Below are 16,667 nucleotides of genomic sequence, written 5' to 3'. Positions count from 1 at the left end.
GGGGGGGTGGAAAAAGTGTCACATTATAATTATATTCGATTCAGTATATATATATATATATATATATATATATATTGATACAAAAATATGCTAAACTTTATATTTTCCAGTAACCGATTGAGCGTGGTGATGGATTGATTAAAATCAAAGTTTCTCTCATTTGTGTTACCCCATAAAAAAAATCTGTTTAAAAGGAAAGAGATACGGGAAAAAAAGAAGGTAAGAAGTCGAACGCCCATCACTACTTTTCTACGTAATTAAACACACCTTTTTTTTTTCTTTTTTTTTTTCCTTTTTGATATTGACAAAAGAGCTTAAGTAAAAAAAAAATAATAAAATAAAATAAATAACAACTGTGTGAAAAATGTGCTTGCATAGCACAAGGCAAATTGAATAACTATTTTTTTTTTTTCAGATATAAAGCTTTTAAAACTCCCACGAAGTATTATTTATTTTTCTTACTCGTTTATTACCCAATAATAATGCGTTTAGCATTTAAAAATGAAATACGCAAATACGCAAAAAAGGTGCGCTTCATTTTAAAAGGAGAGGAGGGAGCCTTAGGGAGGTATTTATATATATTAATATGTAACATTTATATAACGTCATCCACGTGCATTTTTTCTCGACGACCATTTGTTTTGGTAACATATAAATATCCCCCCACATACTAGTGCTTAAAGTGTGGAACTTTTAAAGATCATATTTTTTTATTTCTCGGTATTTTAAATATTTTCCTCCACCTAAATATTAAAGCATATATTACGCATATGTACATGTAAGTTTAATATACATTTGCGAAATGTGCGGCTTTTTGTTATTACATACAAAATTTATACATGACTTTTGGACTCTCTTTTTTCACACTTCATAGCCTCATATTATTCTTAAAATATTGTCATAGATTTTCTTGACCCTTATATTACGGAATTATTTCCTCTAATACAAATAAGGGGGGAAAAAGAAAAATAATGAAGCTACATTTTACACGTGCATATATAACCAACTATCAATAAAAAACGCATAATCTTCCCCAAGTTGCTGTTATGACATATGTAGATATTTAAAATGCATTTAAAAAAAAAAAAAAAAAAAAAAAAAAAAAAAATTGTGTATTCAACTTTTATCTTCTATATGATAATCTCCTAATTTGCCTATTAAAGTCGGATGGGAATGCTACATAAATGCACGCATGTAGCATTAATCCTGACGTATGCAGTTATACACGCAAACGTTACATATATGTACATATAAACTCATTTAAGGCTGAAAAAAAAATATAATATTATATATATATATATATATATATATATATATATATAATATTTGAAAAAAGCACATTTAAATGAAAGCTCGTCAGCTTGTAGTATAAACTGAGGTAGCATAAAAAAAAAATTACTTGACACAACATTGTTATATTTTACATTTTTTTTTGGGGGGATTATATTACAGCTTGGCTAAAATTTTCAAATTCAGATTTTTTTGTTCTTATTTTCATGTTCGTTTTTTTTATTTTTCATTTAAAAAAACAATTTTCATGTACGCCAAAATAGTGTTTCTATGACAAGGTACATATGTATATATATTTTACAATAACCATTATGGCAAGTCACGAAAAAAGTTGAAATCAAGAAAAAGAAGAAAAAAAAAAAATTTATATAACATACATATGCATACGTATATATATATATATATATATATAACTTTTCCTTTTTACAACATTATGCACATTCATGTGAATAAAAAATGTACTTTTTGTTAGGCACATAAAACTCATGAGGTGTTTTTCCTAATTTATTCTGTTTATATTTTGAGGGGGATACAGTTTTTATCCTGCACACAAAAGCTTAAGTTCACTTGCTAAATATCAAGTTTTAATTGTGCTTACGATTATTACCCTATAACTATTTGAGTTTTTATAAATGTTACATATTAAGATAGGCATAAATACATAAATACAAAAATGCACGAATGTTCATGTCGAATTAAAAAAAAAAAAAAAAGAACACTTAGGGGAAACACACAACAACAAACATGAATGATCATTTTGCTGTTAAAACGTCCAACCACGTGTTACTTATTTTATTTAAATTATATGCAAACCCACATCTGTGAGGACAAACATATATATGTTTATGTTTTTGCACACAATGTAATAAGTCAATTTTCATTTATCTATAATTCATTATAAAAAGAAAACTAGATACAAGTACAAAAGAAAACTTGTGTATATGTATAGATGAGAAGTATATATATGAATGTATCATATATTTTGTATGATCTTTAATCGGCAATTTTTTTTTTTTTTTTCCCCCACTATCCATCCACACATTACACACTTTATTTCGCTATATATATAATTTTTTAAGATATATTATTTTACCCTTTTGAGGATACATGACAGTAAAACATATGCTTATGTATTGGAAAACACTTCCATTATACCATTATTGGTGATTTTACTATATACTTCCTAGGGGTAGAAAATAAATGTAGATTAAAAAAAAAAAAAACAGAACGGAAATATACAAATTATCGAACAAACGAACGAACGAAGAAAGACAGTTTTAATGTGTAAGAAAAGTATAACGTATTTTCTCATTCATAAAAAAAGATAAATCTTGTGTCAAGGGGTTGAAGAGTGCGTTAGTGTTATTTCATAGGTGCAGCATCTTTGCATCATTATCTGTTTTTACACCTACATTTATGTATATGCATAAAAAAATATGCAGACGTTCCAAAAACCAGAAAACGCTCTGAAGAGAGCAGAAGAATTGCAATTTATAGGACAGAATGAAGATGCCCTTCAAATTCTTCACGCAGCCATAGGCCATAGAACATTTAGGTTGCAAGGATGGCATATATTACAAGAACAAATTATGCTAAGGTATATTGAATTTTGTTTATACCTAGAGAAATTAAATTTAGTGAAGGATGGACTTCATCAGTATAGAATTATATGTCAGCATGGAAATATTGCATCGTTAGGAAAAGTGATCACAGATTTTAGAGATAAAGCTGAGGAAAAAGTAAGATTAGCCAAGGAAAATATGATTTTAAATAAAGAAAAAATAGAACAAGAAGAGAGTAATGTAGATTTTACGGAGAAAATTTTAATTTCTACATTGGATATAGAAATAACTGGAAAGTATGAAAGGAAATTACAAAATTCGTTCAGGATATGTATGGAAACGTACAAGATGATTTTAGAAATATTAAGAGCAACTCCAAAATTAGAAAAAGCATATCATGAGACTGCAAAAAAAGCTTTAATTTTTTGCAAGGAAAATAAAAGATTAACAGAATTTAAAAAATTAAGTGACTTATTAAGAAATCATTACAATTTAATATTAAGGGGAAAACATAAACCGGAATATCAGTCGTTACTTAAAATTGAATATCATTTAGAAACCAAAATAATTCAGTTGGAAACAGCTTGTGAACTTGGTATGTGGAAGGAGGCATCAAACATTGCTGAGGATATATACAATTTAAATATGCATGATTATTTTTATAGATCCTTAAGGGCCAATCATGTAGAACCTGAGGTCTCACCTATTGTTGAAAATGTTACAAAGGGGGATAAAAATAACACTTCTAATGAGGAGGAGGAGAAGAAAAAGGGTGAAGACAAAGACGGTCAAAAGGACGATGAAAAAGAGGGTGAAAAAGAAGGTGAAAAAGATAATAAGACGAGCAATAAGAGAAAAGGTGAAAACACAGGAGAGGCGGAATCATCCAAAATGGAAACGGAAGAATCTGTAGCAGAGGAAGGAAAAGGAAAAGGGCATGATGAAACAAAAGATAGCAAAGGGAAAGGAATTCAAACAGTTGTTGTGCATGCAAGCGAAAGTAGTGGAAATGCAAATTACGCATTAAATAAATCTAGAGAAAATTTAAAAAGCTGGATTGCAATATTTTATCAAAGAATGGCAGATATTTTATTTGTATATGAAAGTGAATTATTTCATGGCTTAGCATGGTTAAAGTATTGTTTTCACATTCTAAATTATAGCAGACATTTATCTGAAAAGGAGAAAGGCTTCATGTGTACAAAGGCCGTTTTAGCTGTTCTATCCATTCCTTTAATTGGAAATAAAAAGAAAAATGAAGATTATGCAAAAACATTTGAAGCACATAAAAAAATGTCACAACTATTAGGTCATAATAGTGTACCAATAAAAGAATCATTAAAAAACGGATTAAAAGTGAGAAATATACTTAATTATGCAGATGAAAATGTACAGAAGTTATATTCCTTAATAGAAAATCAGTTTACTCCCTTAAGCTTATGTTTAGAATGTGATACATTGCTAAAGGAGTTAGAAGTCACAGAACATAAAGTATATATTAGTAAAATTAAAGAAGTTATTTTCCATAAATTAATTTTACAACTATCCAAGGTTTATAGCTACATCTCTATTGATTATTTTATTAAGAATATATGCCCAGAATCATTTATCACATGGAATGAAGCTGAAACTATGTTAGTAGACTTGGTTTATCAAAAGGAATTAGAAATGAGAATCGATTTGATAAAAAGAGCTATTTATTTTGAAGATAAGGAAAATACGAACAGTAGCAAATTAATTAAAGAATCACTTACAAATTTATACAACGAATTGCACACGGGGTTGAAAATGATAAACGAAGCAATTTGCGTCGAAAATGAAGTGGAACATTTACATATGAAACTGTTAACATATGAAAAAGAATTTGATTTATTAGATAGAGGTCATCATAAAATTTTGAATTATGACACTGCTAATGTTGAAGATATCATTGAAAATGAGATTTTTGAAGATAAACCAATTGAAGATGAAAAATTACTAAAGAAGTTATACGATAAAATTGATGAAGAACATTATAAATTCCAATTATTAAGTGAAGAAAATAATAAGAAGAGAAAAGAGATGCTAAGGAAACAAAAGGAATTAGAACAAGCGCAACTAAAGATGAAGATGGAGAAGAAATTGTTAGAAGAAAAGTTAGAAAAGGAAAAACGAGAAGAGCTAGCCAAAAAGGGAGAAAAATTAAGAATTAAAGAAGAAAAGAATAAAAAAAAAACAGAAGCAGCTGAACAAATGTTAAAAGAAATTAAAAAATTATGTACAAACAATACAGCCAAAATTTTAATGAAAGGAAAATATTTAGATGAAATTACCATTGAAGATATACTAAATGGTTATGTAGATTTTGAAGATATTGAAGAGGCACAAGAAAAATTACGTCTAAATGAAAAGAATGAAATTATAAAAATTAGAAAGATGGAATATAAAAAAGTTGATCATTATTTTAGAGCATTAAGACAAGTTGAACTTAGTCATATGAATAAATGGATAGCCCTAATTTTCCAAGAAGATACTGAAATTTTATTACAAGAACAGAAAGCAGCAGAAGAAGAACAAAAAGCTGATTTTGAAGCAGCACTTAGAGAAAAAGAAGAATATGTGAAATTCTCCAATGACATAGAAGAATTTACCAAAAATGAGGTGAAAGAAAGAATTGTGGAATTTGAAAAAAATCTGAAAGATCAAAAAGATCGTTTACATCAATTATTGAAAGATGAAAAAATACAAAGAGCTAAGGATAGGAGAGAACAACATTTAAGAAAATTGAAAGCCGAAGAAGAAAGAAAAAGAAGAGAGGAAGAAGAAGAAAGATTAATGAAAGAAGAAATGGAAAAGAAAAAAAAAGAAGAAGCACATAGAAAAAGGCTTGATGAAATAAGTAGAATTCAAAGGGAAAGAGATTTAGAAATTGAGCAACAATTGTTAAGGAAAAAAGAAGAATCAAAAAGTGGAGATAAGCATTATAGAAAATCTTCATATGAAGATGAATTTACATGGAGAAGAAGTTATAAAACAGGTTCACAATATGACGATGAGAATTATAAGAGACTAGACGATGGGCAAGATGACAGTTCCCATAGAGATAGATCAGAGAGAAGGGAAAGAAGAGATTGGTCAAGCAGGGATAAAGAAAGAGATAGAGATAGGGAGAGAGACCGAGAAAGAGATAGGGAGAGAGACCGAGAAAGAGATAGGGACAGAGACCGAGAAAGAGATAGGGACAGAGATCGAGAAAGAGATAGGGACAGAAAATACAAAAAAGAAAAGGAGTACAGGAGAGATAGGTCTAAGGATAGAGAAAGGGACAGATCTAGAAATAGAGATAGAGAATATCGAAAAGAAAAGGAATATAGAAGGGATAGAGATAGAGACAGAGAAAGAGATAGAGAATATCGAAGGGATAAAGATAAAGAAAGAGATAGGGATAGAGACAGAGAATATAGAAGAGATAGGGATAGAGATAGAGAATACAGAAGAGGAGACGATGATTATAAAAAAGAAAAGGGTTATCGAAATGATCGAGATGATAAATTGGATAAAGACTATAAAAAAAGCGAAAGAAATGGAAAAAGCGAGCAAGAAAAAAGAAGAGATAAGGAAGATAATGAATATGAAATAAATGATTCTGATGAAAAAGGGAATGATTTGAACGGTGCAGGAGAAGATTCAGATGTAAAGAAAAAGTATGATGTAAATCACGCAGATGACAACACATGGGCAGAGAAAGAAAAGGAAAGTGATGTTTCAGATATCGACTCAAACGGGAAGGAGAATCATAACCATACGAACGAGAAGGAAAAAATGACAAACGGAAAAGATTTAACAGAAAATGAGCAGACAAAGAATGAAGAAGACGGTTCTGATGGAGGGGGAGATTTTACTGTATTCAAAAAAAAAAAAAGAAATTTTTTGAAATATTTTTCAAAGTCCTAACATAAGGATAAAGAAGCGTTAGTACGCATTACATATTAGTGTTGCACATAAACGTGAGCTCGTCAATTGTATGAGAGCGGCACATATATTTCCTCATACATATGTGTAAATATATACATATATATATATATATATATATATATATATAATATGTAAAAGGCCTTCCCAGTACCCCCCCCCCCCTGTTACTTCCCAACGCAACGCATGTTGCATTAGGGATCCCTTACGATATCCCATTTATAAGCAGAGATATAAATTAGGATATGTAAAAATCGTGGATTCACGAAAATCTCATGTAACGTATGCATGGGCTTATTGAAAAGCACAAATACTACTTTACATATTCACATGGAATTAGGGCTTATTTCCTCTGTTTCTTCAATGAAGCTGAAGAAGAAAATATGCATCTCCACTGTCAGTTTCGTGCATATATATATCACACGTTTTACACCTAATTTTTAGACATACGAACTTTTTAATATATATATGTTTATACGTATATATATATATATATATATATATAAACATGTGCATAGATATCTGTATATTATGCATATGAACAGGGAATATATACATACACAAGTACATACAGGCATGAATAAATCCCCAGGTTGTGTATAGATCATCATTCACGTACCTTATTTTAAGCATGCGTAAAATGAAAATGAAACCATACCAAGCAGAACCATAGCAGAGAATTACGGACTAAATTCGTTTGTGAAACGACCTACGTATCCTTTAACCCCCACCCCCCCAAAAACAGTTTAACACAGTTGAATGTAGTTTAATACAGTTGAACACTTTTGCATGCATATATAAAAATATATCAATTCCCCGGGAATTGTTTTAACCTGTACATTTATTTTACACATTCATTATTTTTTCTTTCATATACACCAGGATGATAAAAAGAAAATTTGCATATTTTTACCCCTCATATTAATATTTTGTACATATTTTTACACATTTTTTTTTTTTTTTTTTTTTTTTTTTTGCATATGCTTATTGCCTCTACATTTTTTAATAAGACATGTATAACGATTTTAAACTAAGCTAAAATATTAAATATATTAAGAGACTATAAAAAAAAAAAATAAATAAATAAATAATTGACATACGCTTAAATGGTACCAAATTGTATATATACGCAAATGTGCAAAGTATATGTTATGTATACACTATATGCACAGAATAAATATAACTATTTTTAGTTGAAATCTTTTAAAATAGAATACATGTGTGATATTTTTAGATTCACAAAATAATGATTATATTTCTTTTTCTCTTAAGGTTCAATAAATAATCCCATTACCTTTATACTTTATACCAACTTTTATGTTAGCATATGATTTGGTCAATTTTTTTTTTTTTTTGTTCATGCGACATTTTGATATAATAATGAAAACACATTATTTTTTACAAAAAAGAAAAAAAAAAACAAAATGTTGATAATATATATAAACATTAGGTGATATTCTGTGCTTTTTTTATTATTTTATTTTTTTTAGTGAAAACTTAAGCAAGAACATACGTGTTACTATTATTTTCTTTATTATAGCGTTTTGTACATTTTAATAAAAGCAGCCTAAAAAGAAATAAGGCGTGTTGAATTGAAAAGAAGTTCTATTAAAAGGAAATAATACAGAACAGAGGAGAAGTGTACAAAAAGATAATAAAATTAAAAAAAAAAAAAAAATCGAAAAAATTGAAAACAAAGCAGAAGAAAGAATGGCTGGACAATCTGAGAAAAAAAGATTAAAAAAAGCGAGCTCCTTCATTGTTTATGCTACCCCATTTTTTACCATTTTTTCGGTATGAAAAAAGATACACATAGAAACGAGCACAAAAAAAAAAAGGAATTGGGAAATAATCGATTTTTTCACACTTCAATAATAACAGCTAGTTCCACAGATAGATATCTACGTATTTCTATGGTTTCATTCATTTTCAGAATTTTATTAATTTTCTTTTTTCTTTTTTTTTCCCCCCCCCCCTTTTTTTCCTCAGTTGATTTATATTATATTCACACTTTATTTCAGATATAATACAATTACAAGAAATGTCTTTTTTTTACACGGATTGCTATTTTTTTGCTATTACTACTCGATAAAAAATATACACTATGGTTTGACGAATGGGCTAAATTTTACGTAAGAAAAAAATAAGATAAATTAAAATTTCTGAAAAAATGATTATAGAAATGAATAGAATGATTTTTCCAAGCGTAGAGAAACAGATCAATATGGGATTGCAGCATTAAAAAGCCTCCGTTCAGACAGCTACATTTTAATGGAATCACAAAAAAATTAAAAGTACATTTGTAGTTATAACAAGAATGTAAACATATGTATATGTGCTCGAACTTTTATTTTTTTTCTATCTCCCCTTTTCCCTAGGTACTACACAGATGTGCTGATTTTATCCTTTGTCATTAACTTAGGCTTGTTTTATTCTTTTAAATTTTTTTACATATATATAATTATACCCATATATGCAGCATTTAAAACACTTAATTTTATTTTCAAGTATCTTCTGGGTTCACCGGTAACTTGTTTGTTGAATTATAAATAGAAAATTAAGGAGTATATATATTACTATACCCTAACGAGAATGAATTTCATGTATTTCTGTCTGCACATTTTTGCTGACATACGAATATAAACATGTTTTTACAAAGTTGTTTCAATGTACTTCATTACATTCAGCTTGTTGATGTATCATTTCTCTTATCTCTTATGTCTTTTTTTTTTCTTTCCTTCTTTTCTCTTCCATCTTAGTTTGGAGGAGCAAATCCTTCAGAAAAGGCAGATAAAACAGAAAAGAAGAAAACTAAAGTTGTGTATAAGAAGCTTTATTAAAAATAAAATAAGTATTCATCAATTATTGCACATTAAGTTAATATTAAACTAATTTAATTAGTACAGTTATAGTTTTTATGTGATTATGCATGTACATACGTACCATTGTTTGTTTTTACTGTCTCCCTTTTTTTACAGAATTATTACATATAATTTTGCTACACAATATCAATTTTTTCTTTTCTTTTTTCTTTCATAAATTGAAATAACAACCCTTTTTTTTTTTTTTTTGGAATAATTATGAAATATTTATTATCAATTTATATAAAGAGGCGTATGCATTAAAGAAAATGTATTTAATGTAAGCTGTTTTCTTTTACAATGGACATTTTATACAATTATTAGCATTCCCAAGTTTTATGTTGGAGAATATCTACATATAATTGGTTAAAAGAACACGTGAACGTGAAAAATGTATATTTGGTTTATATTTAAGAATAAACATCAATGCTTAATCTACGCATTGTTTCACCTTAACATAATCATTAAATATATCACTACTTTTCTTTTTTTTTAAATGTTATTAGATTAATACTACATGTTGCATATATAAAGGCCAACAAAAGGCCAGGAAACGTATATGAACATGTTAAAAAAAAAAAAAAATAAAATAATAAAATCCATTCCTCTAATATTGTTTTTTCTCACGTTTTAGAATACTCACAAAAATAGGGATTCGTGTTATTTTGTGTTTTTGCAATTTCCTATGGAGAACATAAATTCGTCTAAATATTTTTTTTTTTTTTTTTTTTTTTTTTTAAATTATTTTATTTTAATTTACTAACTCATTAGAATTTTTTCTAAATTTTTCCCCCATCCTCCCCTTTTTGAGTTTATAATCCAAAATAAACAGATGTGTATCAATAAGGGAATATATAATAAGGGGTACCAAGCAATGCATAATGTAGTCTGTAACAACATAATTTATTGTAGTGTATTTTGGTATAATCCTGTCCACATGAACACAGAATTTGGAACGAAGGAAAAGGCTTACCTTGTTTAATTGCTTGAGCTGGTTGTGTGGGTTCCCAAAAGGTTTTGAAAAAAAAGAGAAGCTGTTCTTATGTTTACACATATATATATATTATGGTTCTATGTGTTTTGTATATATTTTTTCACAATAACTAACTTTATACCCAAACCCTTCGTAAAACTACAAAAGTGTTAAATAGGACATTTATTAGTAGTAGTGCCAAATAGTTTATGATGTGATGCAACATGTTTAAGAGAAAAAATAACTCATGATCAAGTGAGCTGAGGAGGGTATTTCAGAAATTACACACGAGTAAAAAGCTTTAATACAGTTGATTATCGTGCTTTTTAATTTATTCTGTACCTTTTACTTGTGCACATACATGTAGGAATATTGTTTTTTTTTTTTTTTTGTTATTTCATGTTTTTCTTTGTTTATTTTGTTTTTTTCTGTCATGTGCTGTTATTACCACTTTTCATTTACATTACTATATGAGGCAAATACGTATATGTGCTATTACAAGTGTATATAAATATACGAGTTTTTTTTCTTTTTTTTTTTTTTTAACCTGAAAATTCGTATGACTTGAATATGCTTGACATTGCGAATTTTTTAAACTTTTTTCCCCATTTTGGCCTATATATGTGATTAAGAGATGGATATTTCATTTTTAAATAATTTTAGCTAAATCGTTTTTAACATATAGTAACCCAGGTTAATTTTTTAGTTTCCATGCTTTTCACATTTTAAAAATACACTTACATATGTATACTTATGTTGCATTTTAAACAAATTTTACATTACTTTGAATTAAAAAATATACGACTTTCTCTGAAATAGTATAAACTGTTTTTGTCATTACCCCATCTAAATGTAATTTAGCAAACACACCCACTGGTAATTTTTTTTTTTTTTTTTTTTTTTGCCTTTTTCATTCTTCCATCCCCCTTTGTGTATTTTTATTTACATACCCGAGAATACACATATGTAACTTCCATCCATTCCCATCCCTTTTTTTTTTTTTTTTTTTTTTATATTTTCGCCATCCCCAAAGTTTAAGGATGCCAGATTTATACTTTCTAATAAGATGGTTATCCAAAGCAATTGTTAGCTCCCTGTTTGGAGATGTGAATGTCATAAACCCGGAGAATGTCCCATTGTATGGATCAGTTATATTTGTGGGAAATCACAATAATCAATTTATTGATGCATGTGTGTTAGTAGCAAATATTCCAAGACAAGTAAAATTTATAGTGGCAGAAAAATCTATGAGAAGAGCTGTTATAGGGAAACTAGCAAGTCTTACAGGATGTATAAGTGTAAAGAGACCTGAAGATTTAAAATTTACAGGAATAGGACACATATGTTGGGTTAAAGGAGGTAAGAAAATTAAAGGAATTAATACGAGATTTAAATTAGATGTACAGATAGGAGATAAATTATTAACACAAAATAAAATATTCCCAGTTACGAAAATAGAATCAGAAACGGAATTAACAATACAAGATTCTATAAATATAGAATGTGAAGATAAAAAAAATGGAGTTCCTTTTAAAATAATCCCAAAAATAAATCAAACAGAAGTTTACAATTTAGTTACTAGTAGCTTAAAAAATGGGGATACCATTGGTATATTTCCAGAAGGGGGTTCCCACGATAGAACTAATTTATTACCTTTAAAACCTGGTGTCGCTATTATGACATTATGTGCATTGGCAGACGGGGTGGAAGATGTATCGATTATACCAGTAGGTTTGTCGTATTCAAAACTGTATCAGCTACAAGGCTGTGTTACCCTATTTTATGGAAATGCAATAATTATTTCTCAAGATTTATGCAAAGATTATAATAATAATCATAGAGAAACAATATCTAAAGTGCTGGCTAAAATTGAAGAAGGCATGAGGAGTTGTATGTTAACTTCGAAAGATCATGAGACAAGTAGGTGCATAGAATTATGTGTTAGTTTATATACACCGGAAAGAATGACAATATCAAAAAATAAAATTTATAATAATTTACAATTGTTTTGCAAAATGTTTTGGAAATTTGGAAATTCAAAAGAAATCGAACAGTTAAGTTATGAATTAAAATGTTATGAAAAATTATTAAAAGCAAACAAAATAAAAGATGATGAAGTATGGATACTTAAACAATCAACTTCAGCAGCTACTCTAAAGTTCATTGAACATATTTGTAGTTTAATTTTTTGTGTAATTTTTGGTATGACTTTTTCACTCTTATGGTTACCCTTAGTTGCAATCTCCATATATTTAGCAGAAAAACATAGAGAATCAGCATTGAAAAATAGTACGGTAAAAATTCAAGGTTGTGATGTTGTGGCTAGTTATAAAGTGTTAGTACTTTTAGTTTTATTGCCAACTTTTAATATAATGTACGGCTTAATATTTAGCTTATATCTGTACCAATCATGGTTAAAAAGAATAGTATTTGTAATTATAAGTATGTGTATATTACCTATTTGTTATTATATCAATTTAAATTATGCTGCTCAAATACCTACACTTCTAAGACAAATGAAAATACATTTAAAAGTTATTTGTGGAAAAATCAATATCTGGAGAGACAACGAAAGGGAATTAATAAGTACAAGACATGAACTCCAATTGAAGGTTCGTGACTTGGTATCCAATCTCGGACCTGATGTGTCTGATGACTTTCTTGAGCAACTCTACCGAAACATTCCTAAGTTTGTTGTTGATGCAGATACTAAGAGACTCATTCGTGGAAAGGACGAATGGGTTCCCATCCTTCAACGATCTCAGTTGGAGTACAAGGAGGAAATTCTATGAACTTTTATATGTTTGTTCAAGTTGTTTTGCATATTTGATATAGATAGACTTTCCCTCCCACACAATTCCTTTTAGTATATGCTATACCGATTTATGCACACATATAATGTATACATATTTGCAAGATCTATGTTAGGGAGATAATATGGGGGTTGGATGTCAGTAACTGAGAGAAAAAAGACCCGACAACAATTTGGCATAACGATATTACTAATATTTTTTTTGCAGCATGCTGAAAATATACTACGCTTCATATACATGTCCTTTTATTTGTGTAAATATATTTATAGCTTCATATGTTTTATTATAATGCGAAGATCGTTGAGACGCATGCATGTATGTATATATATATATATATATATATACATGCGGCACACATGTAAATATATTAATCCCAAAGCATCATCTGCGAATATATGATTTTTCACATCTTTTGTTAATTTTTTTAAAATTATTACTTATAAATATGCTCATATTATGTGCATGCCCATTCAAGTAGGTAACCACGCTGATTAACAAAATTTCCCATTTTTGTATATGTGCATATACATACGTCCATTTCGTTTTTTTTTCATATTTTTTTTTTTTTTTATGCCTAAAAAAGCCTTCCTCATTTTGTCACCCTTGCTTATTACATCAAAGATGCATCAACGTGTTTTAAAATAATTTATTTGTTTTTTGTTTTTTGTTTTTTGTTTTTCGCGTTTTACTGTCGCATTTAACATTTCGCATTTCACATTTCGCATTTCACATTTCGCATTTCACATTTCGCATTTCACATTTCGCATTTCACATTTCGCATTTCACATTTCGCATTTCACATTTCGCATTTCACAATTCGCATTTCACATTTCGCATTTCACAATTCGCATTTCACAATTCACATTTCGTTTTTTGTCTTTCCCCTTTTTTTCACCCCGTCATGTTTTTCCTCACCCCTTTCAACTTTTTAATTTTTTTATGAACACATTTGTATGTATGAGTGTATGTATATACATGTATATATATATAGATAATAGAAAAATTACTGTATATATTAGCATGTGTAAAAAATATGCATCCACACATATATACACATGTGTGTGTGCATGTATAATTATAATACAAAAGCCTTATTGGGGGAAAGGCACTCAGTTGTATGCGAAGCAAAAATTTATTTTTAAATGACTTTTCAATTTATTGATCCTTCAGTATTTAAACGCAATTTATTTCTTTCCCATGTATTTTCACTCAAACATTTCAAATGGTTTTAAACGCAATGGACTTTTTCAGTTTATGCAACAAGGAAGAATTTGAGGTGAAATATACATTCCTACTGGGGGACATGTATATTTTTAATATTAAAGGATGCAGGAAAAAAAAAAAAAAAAAAAAAAAAAAAATGAACTACAAAATGTGAGATTGTTGATGAAAAAACAGGTATCGTACAAAAAATTTACAAAAGGATTAGCAACTTTATGAATGCGTGTGTAAAAAATACGGCATAAAAATATCAATAATTTGTATATACATGGACATACATATACATATGTACATATACTGACATTTTTGCATGTTTGGTACATTTTTTACTTTGTTAGACACGTTGTCTCATCACATATAAATATATTGCAGGTATATACATTTTTCACCAGTTGGTGTGTGTGTCTTGGCTTTTTTACGAACTTTTCATTTTACATTTTTTAAAGATGCGAACAAGGAGGCTGGAAAGACGAGCAAAGAATGCACACACAAACATGAGTAGTACGGATATTAAAGAATAGACAGGCTTGAAAAATGAATTCGTACAATCCTTGTCATTAATCAAAGGCTTGTTCTTAAGATTGTCAAAAATATGTCTCATCATATGTTTTTCCTTTTTTAAATGAAGATGTTTTTTTCTTTTCACAAGAGCTAGTAAATTAACCAAAGCAAAATCGTTATCAATTTTGATTCCTTCGTTCAGGATTTGTATTGCTTTGTCAAATTCGCCTAACATAAAATATCCCTTAGCTAATCTAAAATAAATTTTCACATTTTTTTTATCATTTTCTTGAGCTAACAAAGAATATTTAACACATTCAGAATATTTATTTAATTTCATATACCCCTGAGCAATATTACTACAATAAGTGGATTGTAACTTTTGAAAAGCTTCTAACCTTTCATTGTTTAGTTCTTCTTTTTTTGATAAAACATAATTTATGGACCTCAATCCTCTTTCCCATATTTTAACTGCCCCTTCATAATCTCCTTTATTATATTTTTCATTTGCATCATCTTTTGTTTCTTTTTCATTTTCATCTTCTGAATATTCTGTGTTTAATGAATCCTTTGCAAACTTCTTTTGGTTTTCTTCGACATCAAGAGGGCTTTCATTTATTAAATTCTTCTTTTTATCGTTTTCTACACCTGAGTTATTACTACAATCTTTTTGTTCTCCTGAGACACTTTTTTTTTTTAAATAACTTTTCGATGATTCATTATTTTCACTGTCATATACATCGGTGTCTATATTTTCATTCCCCTCCTTTTCTTCATCCAATGTATGGTCATATTTAATGTTGCCTTCTTTTAAATTCCTTAGGTTACTTTGAGTACAGCTTTCCAACAATGAATCCATTTTGCATATATATATGTATATATATGTGTATACGTGTATATACGTGTATATATGTGTATACGTGTATATGTGTGTATATGTGTATAATATGTGTATTCTGTCCTTCACTTTTTTTTTTTTGTTTCTTGCCTTTTTACTAATTTTATTTTATCACTAATAAAAAGCAGTTTAAATATACATGATCCAAAAAATTTAAAATGTATTTTCGGGATTTATACCACCCATCCCCTCCTCTCTATGTATACCTTTCTGAGGAATATATGCCTTTTTACATGATGATCCTTTGCGCCAATCTTTATTATATTATGTTTCATTATATTTAAATAAATCATATATTTATGCATCCATGTTTTCTCACCATCACTAATGTTTTGCTAATATCAATTTGACAAAAAAGTAAAATAAAACTGAAATAAAATAATGTAAAATTAAAAAAAAAAAAAAAAAAAAATGATCTTAAACAACTTGGTGTTTTTTTCCTCTGTATGTTCATCTTATTAAAGATATTTTCTCTCCATTTGGACTTTTGTGCTGGGTATGTATATCGATCTTCATGCAATTGTGATAAAAATATAGAAGCCACAAAAAAGGCAATCACGAAAATGATATCATAAGAATGAGATCAAAAAAATAGGA

General features: G+C 28.4%; 4 protein-coding genes across 4 annotated transcripts; 3 read left to right on the top strand and 1 right to left on the bottom strand.

The window, feature by feature from the left end:
• Window positions 1–2,726: 2,726 nt before the first annotated feature.
• Window positions 2,727–6,785, top strand: PGO_143080 (eukaryotic translation initiation factor 3 subunit 10; the record flags this gene model as incomplete). Its single annotated transcript, XM_028690299.1, has 1 exon — window positions 2,727–6,785. One exon carries the CDS (start codon window positions 2,727–2,729, stop codon window positions 6,783–6,785), a length of 4,059 nt encoding a protein of 1,352 aa, XP_028546100.1.
• Window positions 6,786–8,513: 1,728 nt separating this feature from the next.
• Window positions 8,514–9,643, top strand: PGO_143070 (conserved protein, unknown function; the record flags this gene model as incomplete). The annotated part of the gene is made up of 4 exons (XM_028690298.1): window positions 8,514–8,597; window positions 8,793–8,935; window positions 9,182–9,329; window positions 9,563–9,643. The coding sequence occupies 4 exons, from the start codon at window positions 8,514–8,516 to the stop codon at window positions 9,641–9,643; spliced, it is 456 nt and encodes a 151-aa protein (XP_028546099.1).
• Window positions 9,644–11,677: 2,034 nt separating this feature from the next.
• PGO_143060 (glycerol-3-phosphate 1-O-acyltransferase) lies at window positions 11,678–13,429 on the top strand (the record flags this gene model as incomplete). The annotated part of the gene is made up of 1 exon (XM_028690297.1): window positions 11,678–13,429. The coding sequence occupies one exon, from the start codon at window positions 11,678–11,680 to the stop codon at window positions 13,427–13,429; it is 1,752 nt and encodes a 583-aa protein (XP_028546098.1).
• A 1,657-nt stretch (window positions 13,430–15,086) lies between these two features.
• PGO_143050 (hypothetical protein, conserved) lies at window positions 15,087–16,031 on the bottom strand (the record flags this gene model as incomplete). The annotated part of the gene is made up of 1 exon (XM_028690296.1): window positions 15,087–16,031. One exon carries the CDS (start codon window positions 16,029–16,031, stop codon window positions 15,087–15,089), a length of 945 nt encoding a protein of 314 aa, XP_028546097.1.
• Between the last annotated feature and the right edge of the window lie 636 nt (window positions 16,032–16,667).

This window comes from Plasmodium gonderi (assembly GCF_002157705.1).
Source record: "Plasmodium gonderi DNA, contig: Chr14, whole genome shotgun sequence".
NCBI lineage: Eukaryota > Apicomplexa > Aconoidasida > Haemosporida > Plasmodiidae > Plasmodium > Plasmodium gonderi.
Note: the sequence above shows the minus strand (reverse complement) of the source record. Positions and strands in the feature narration are given on the sequence as shown.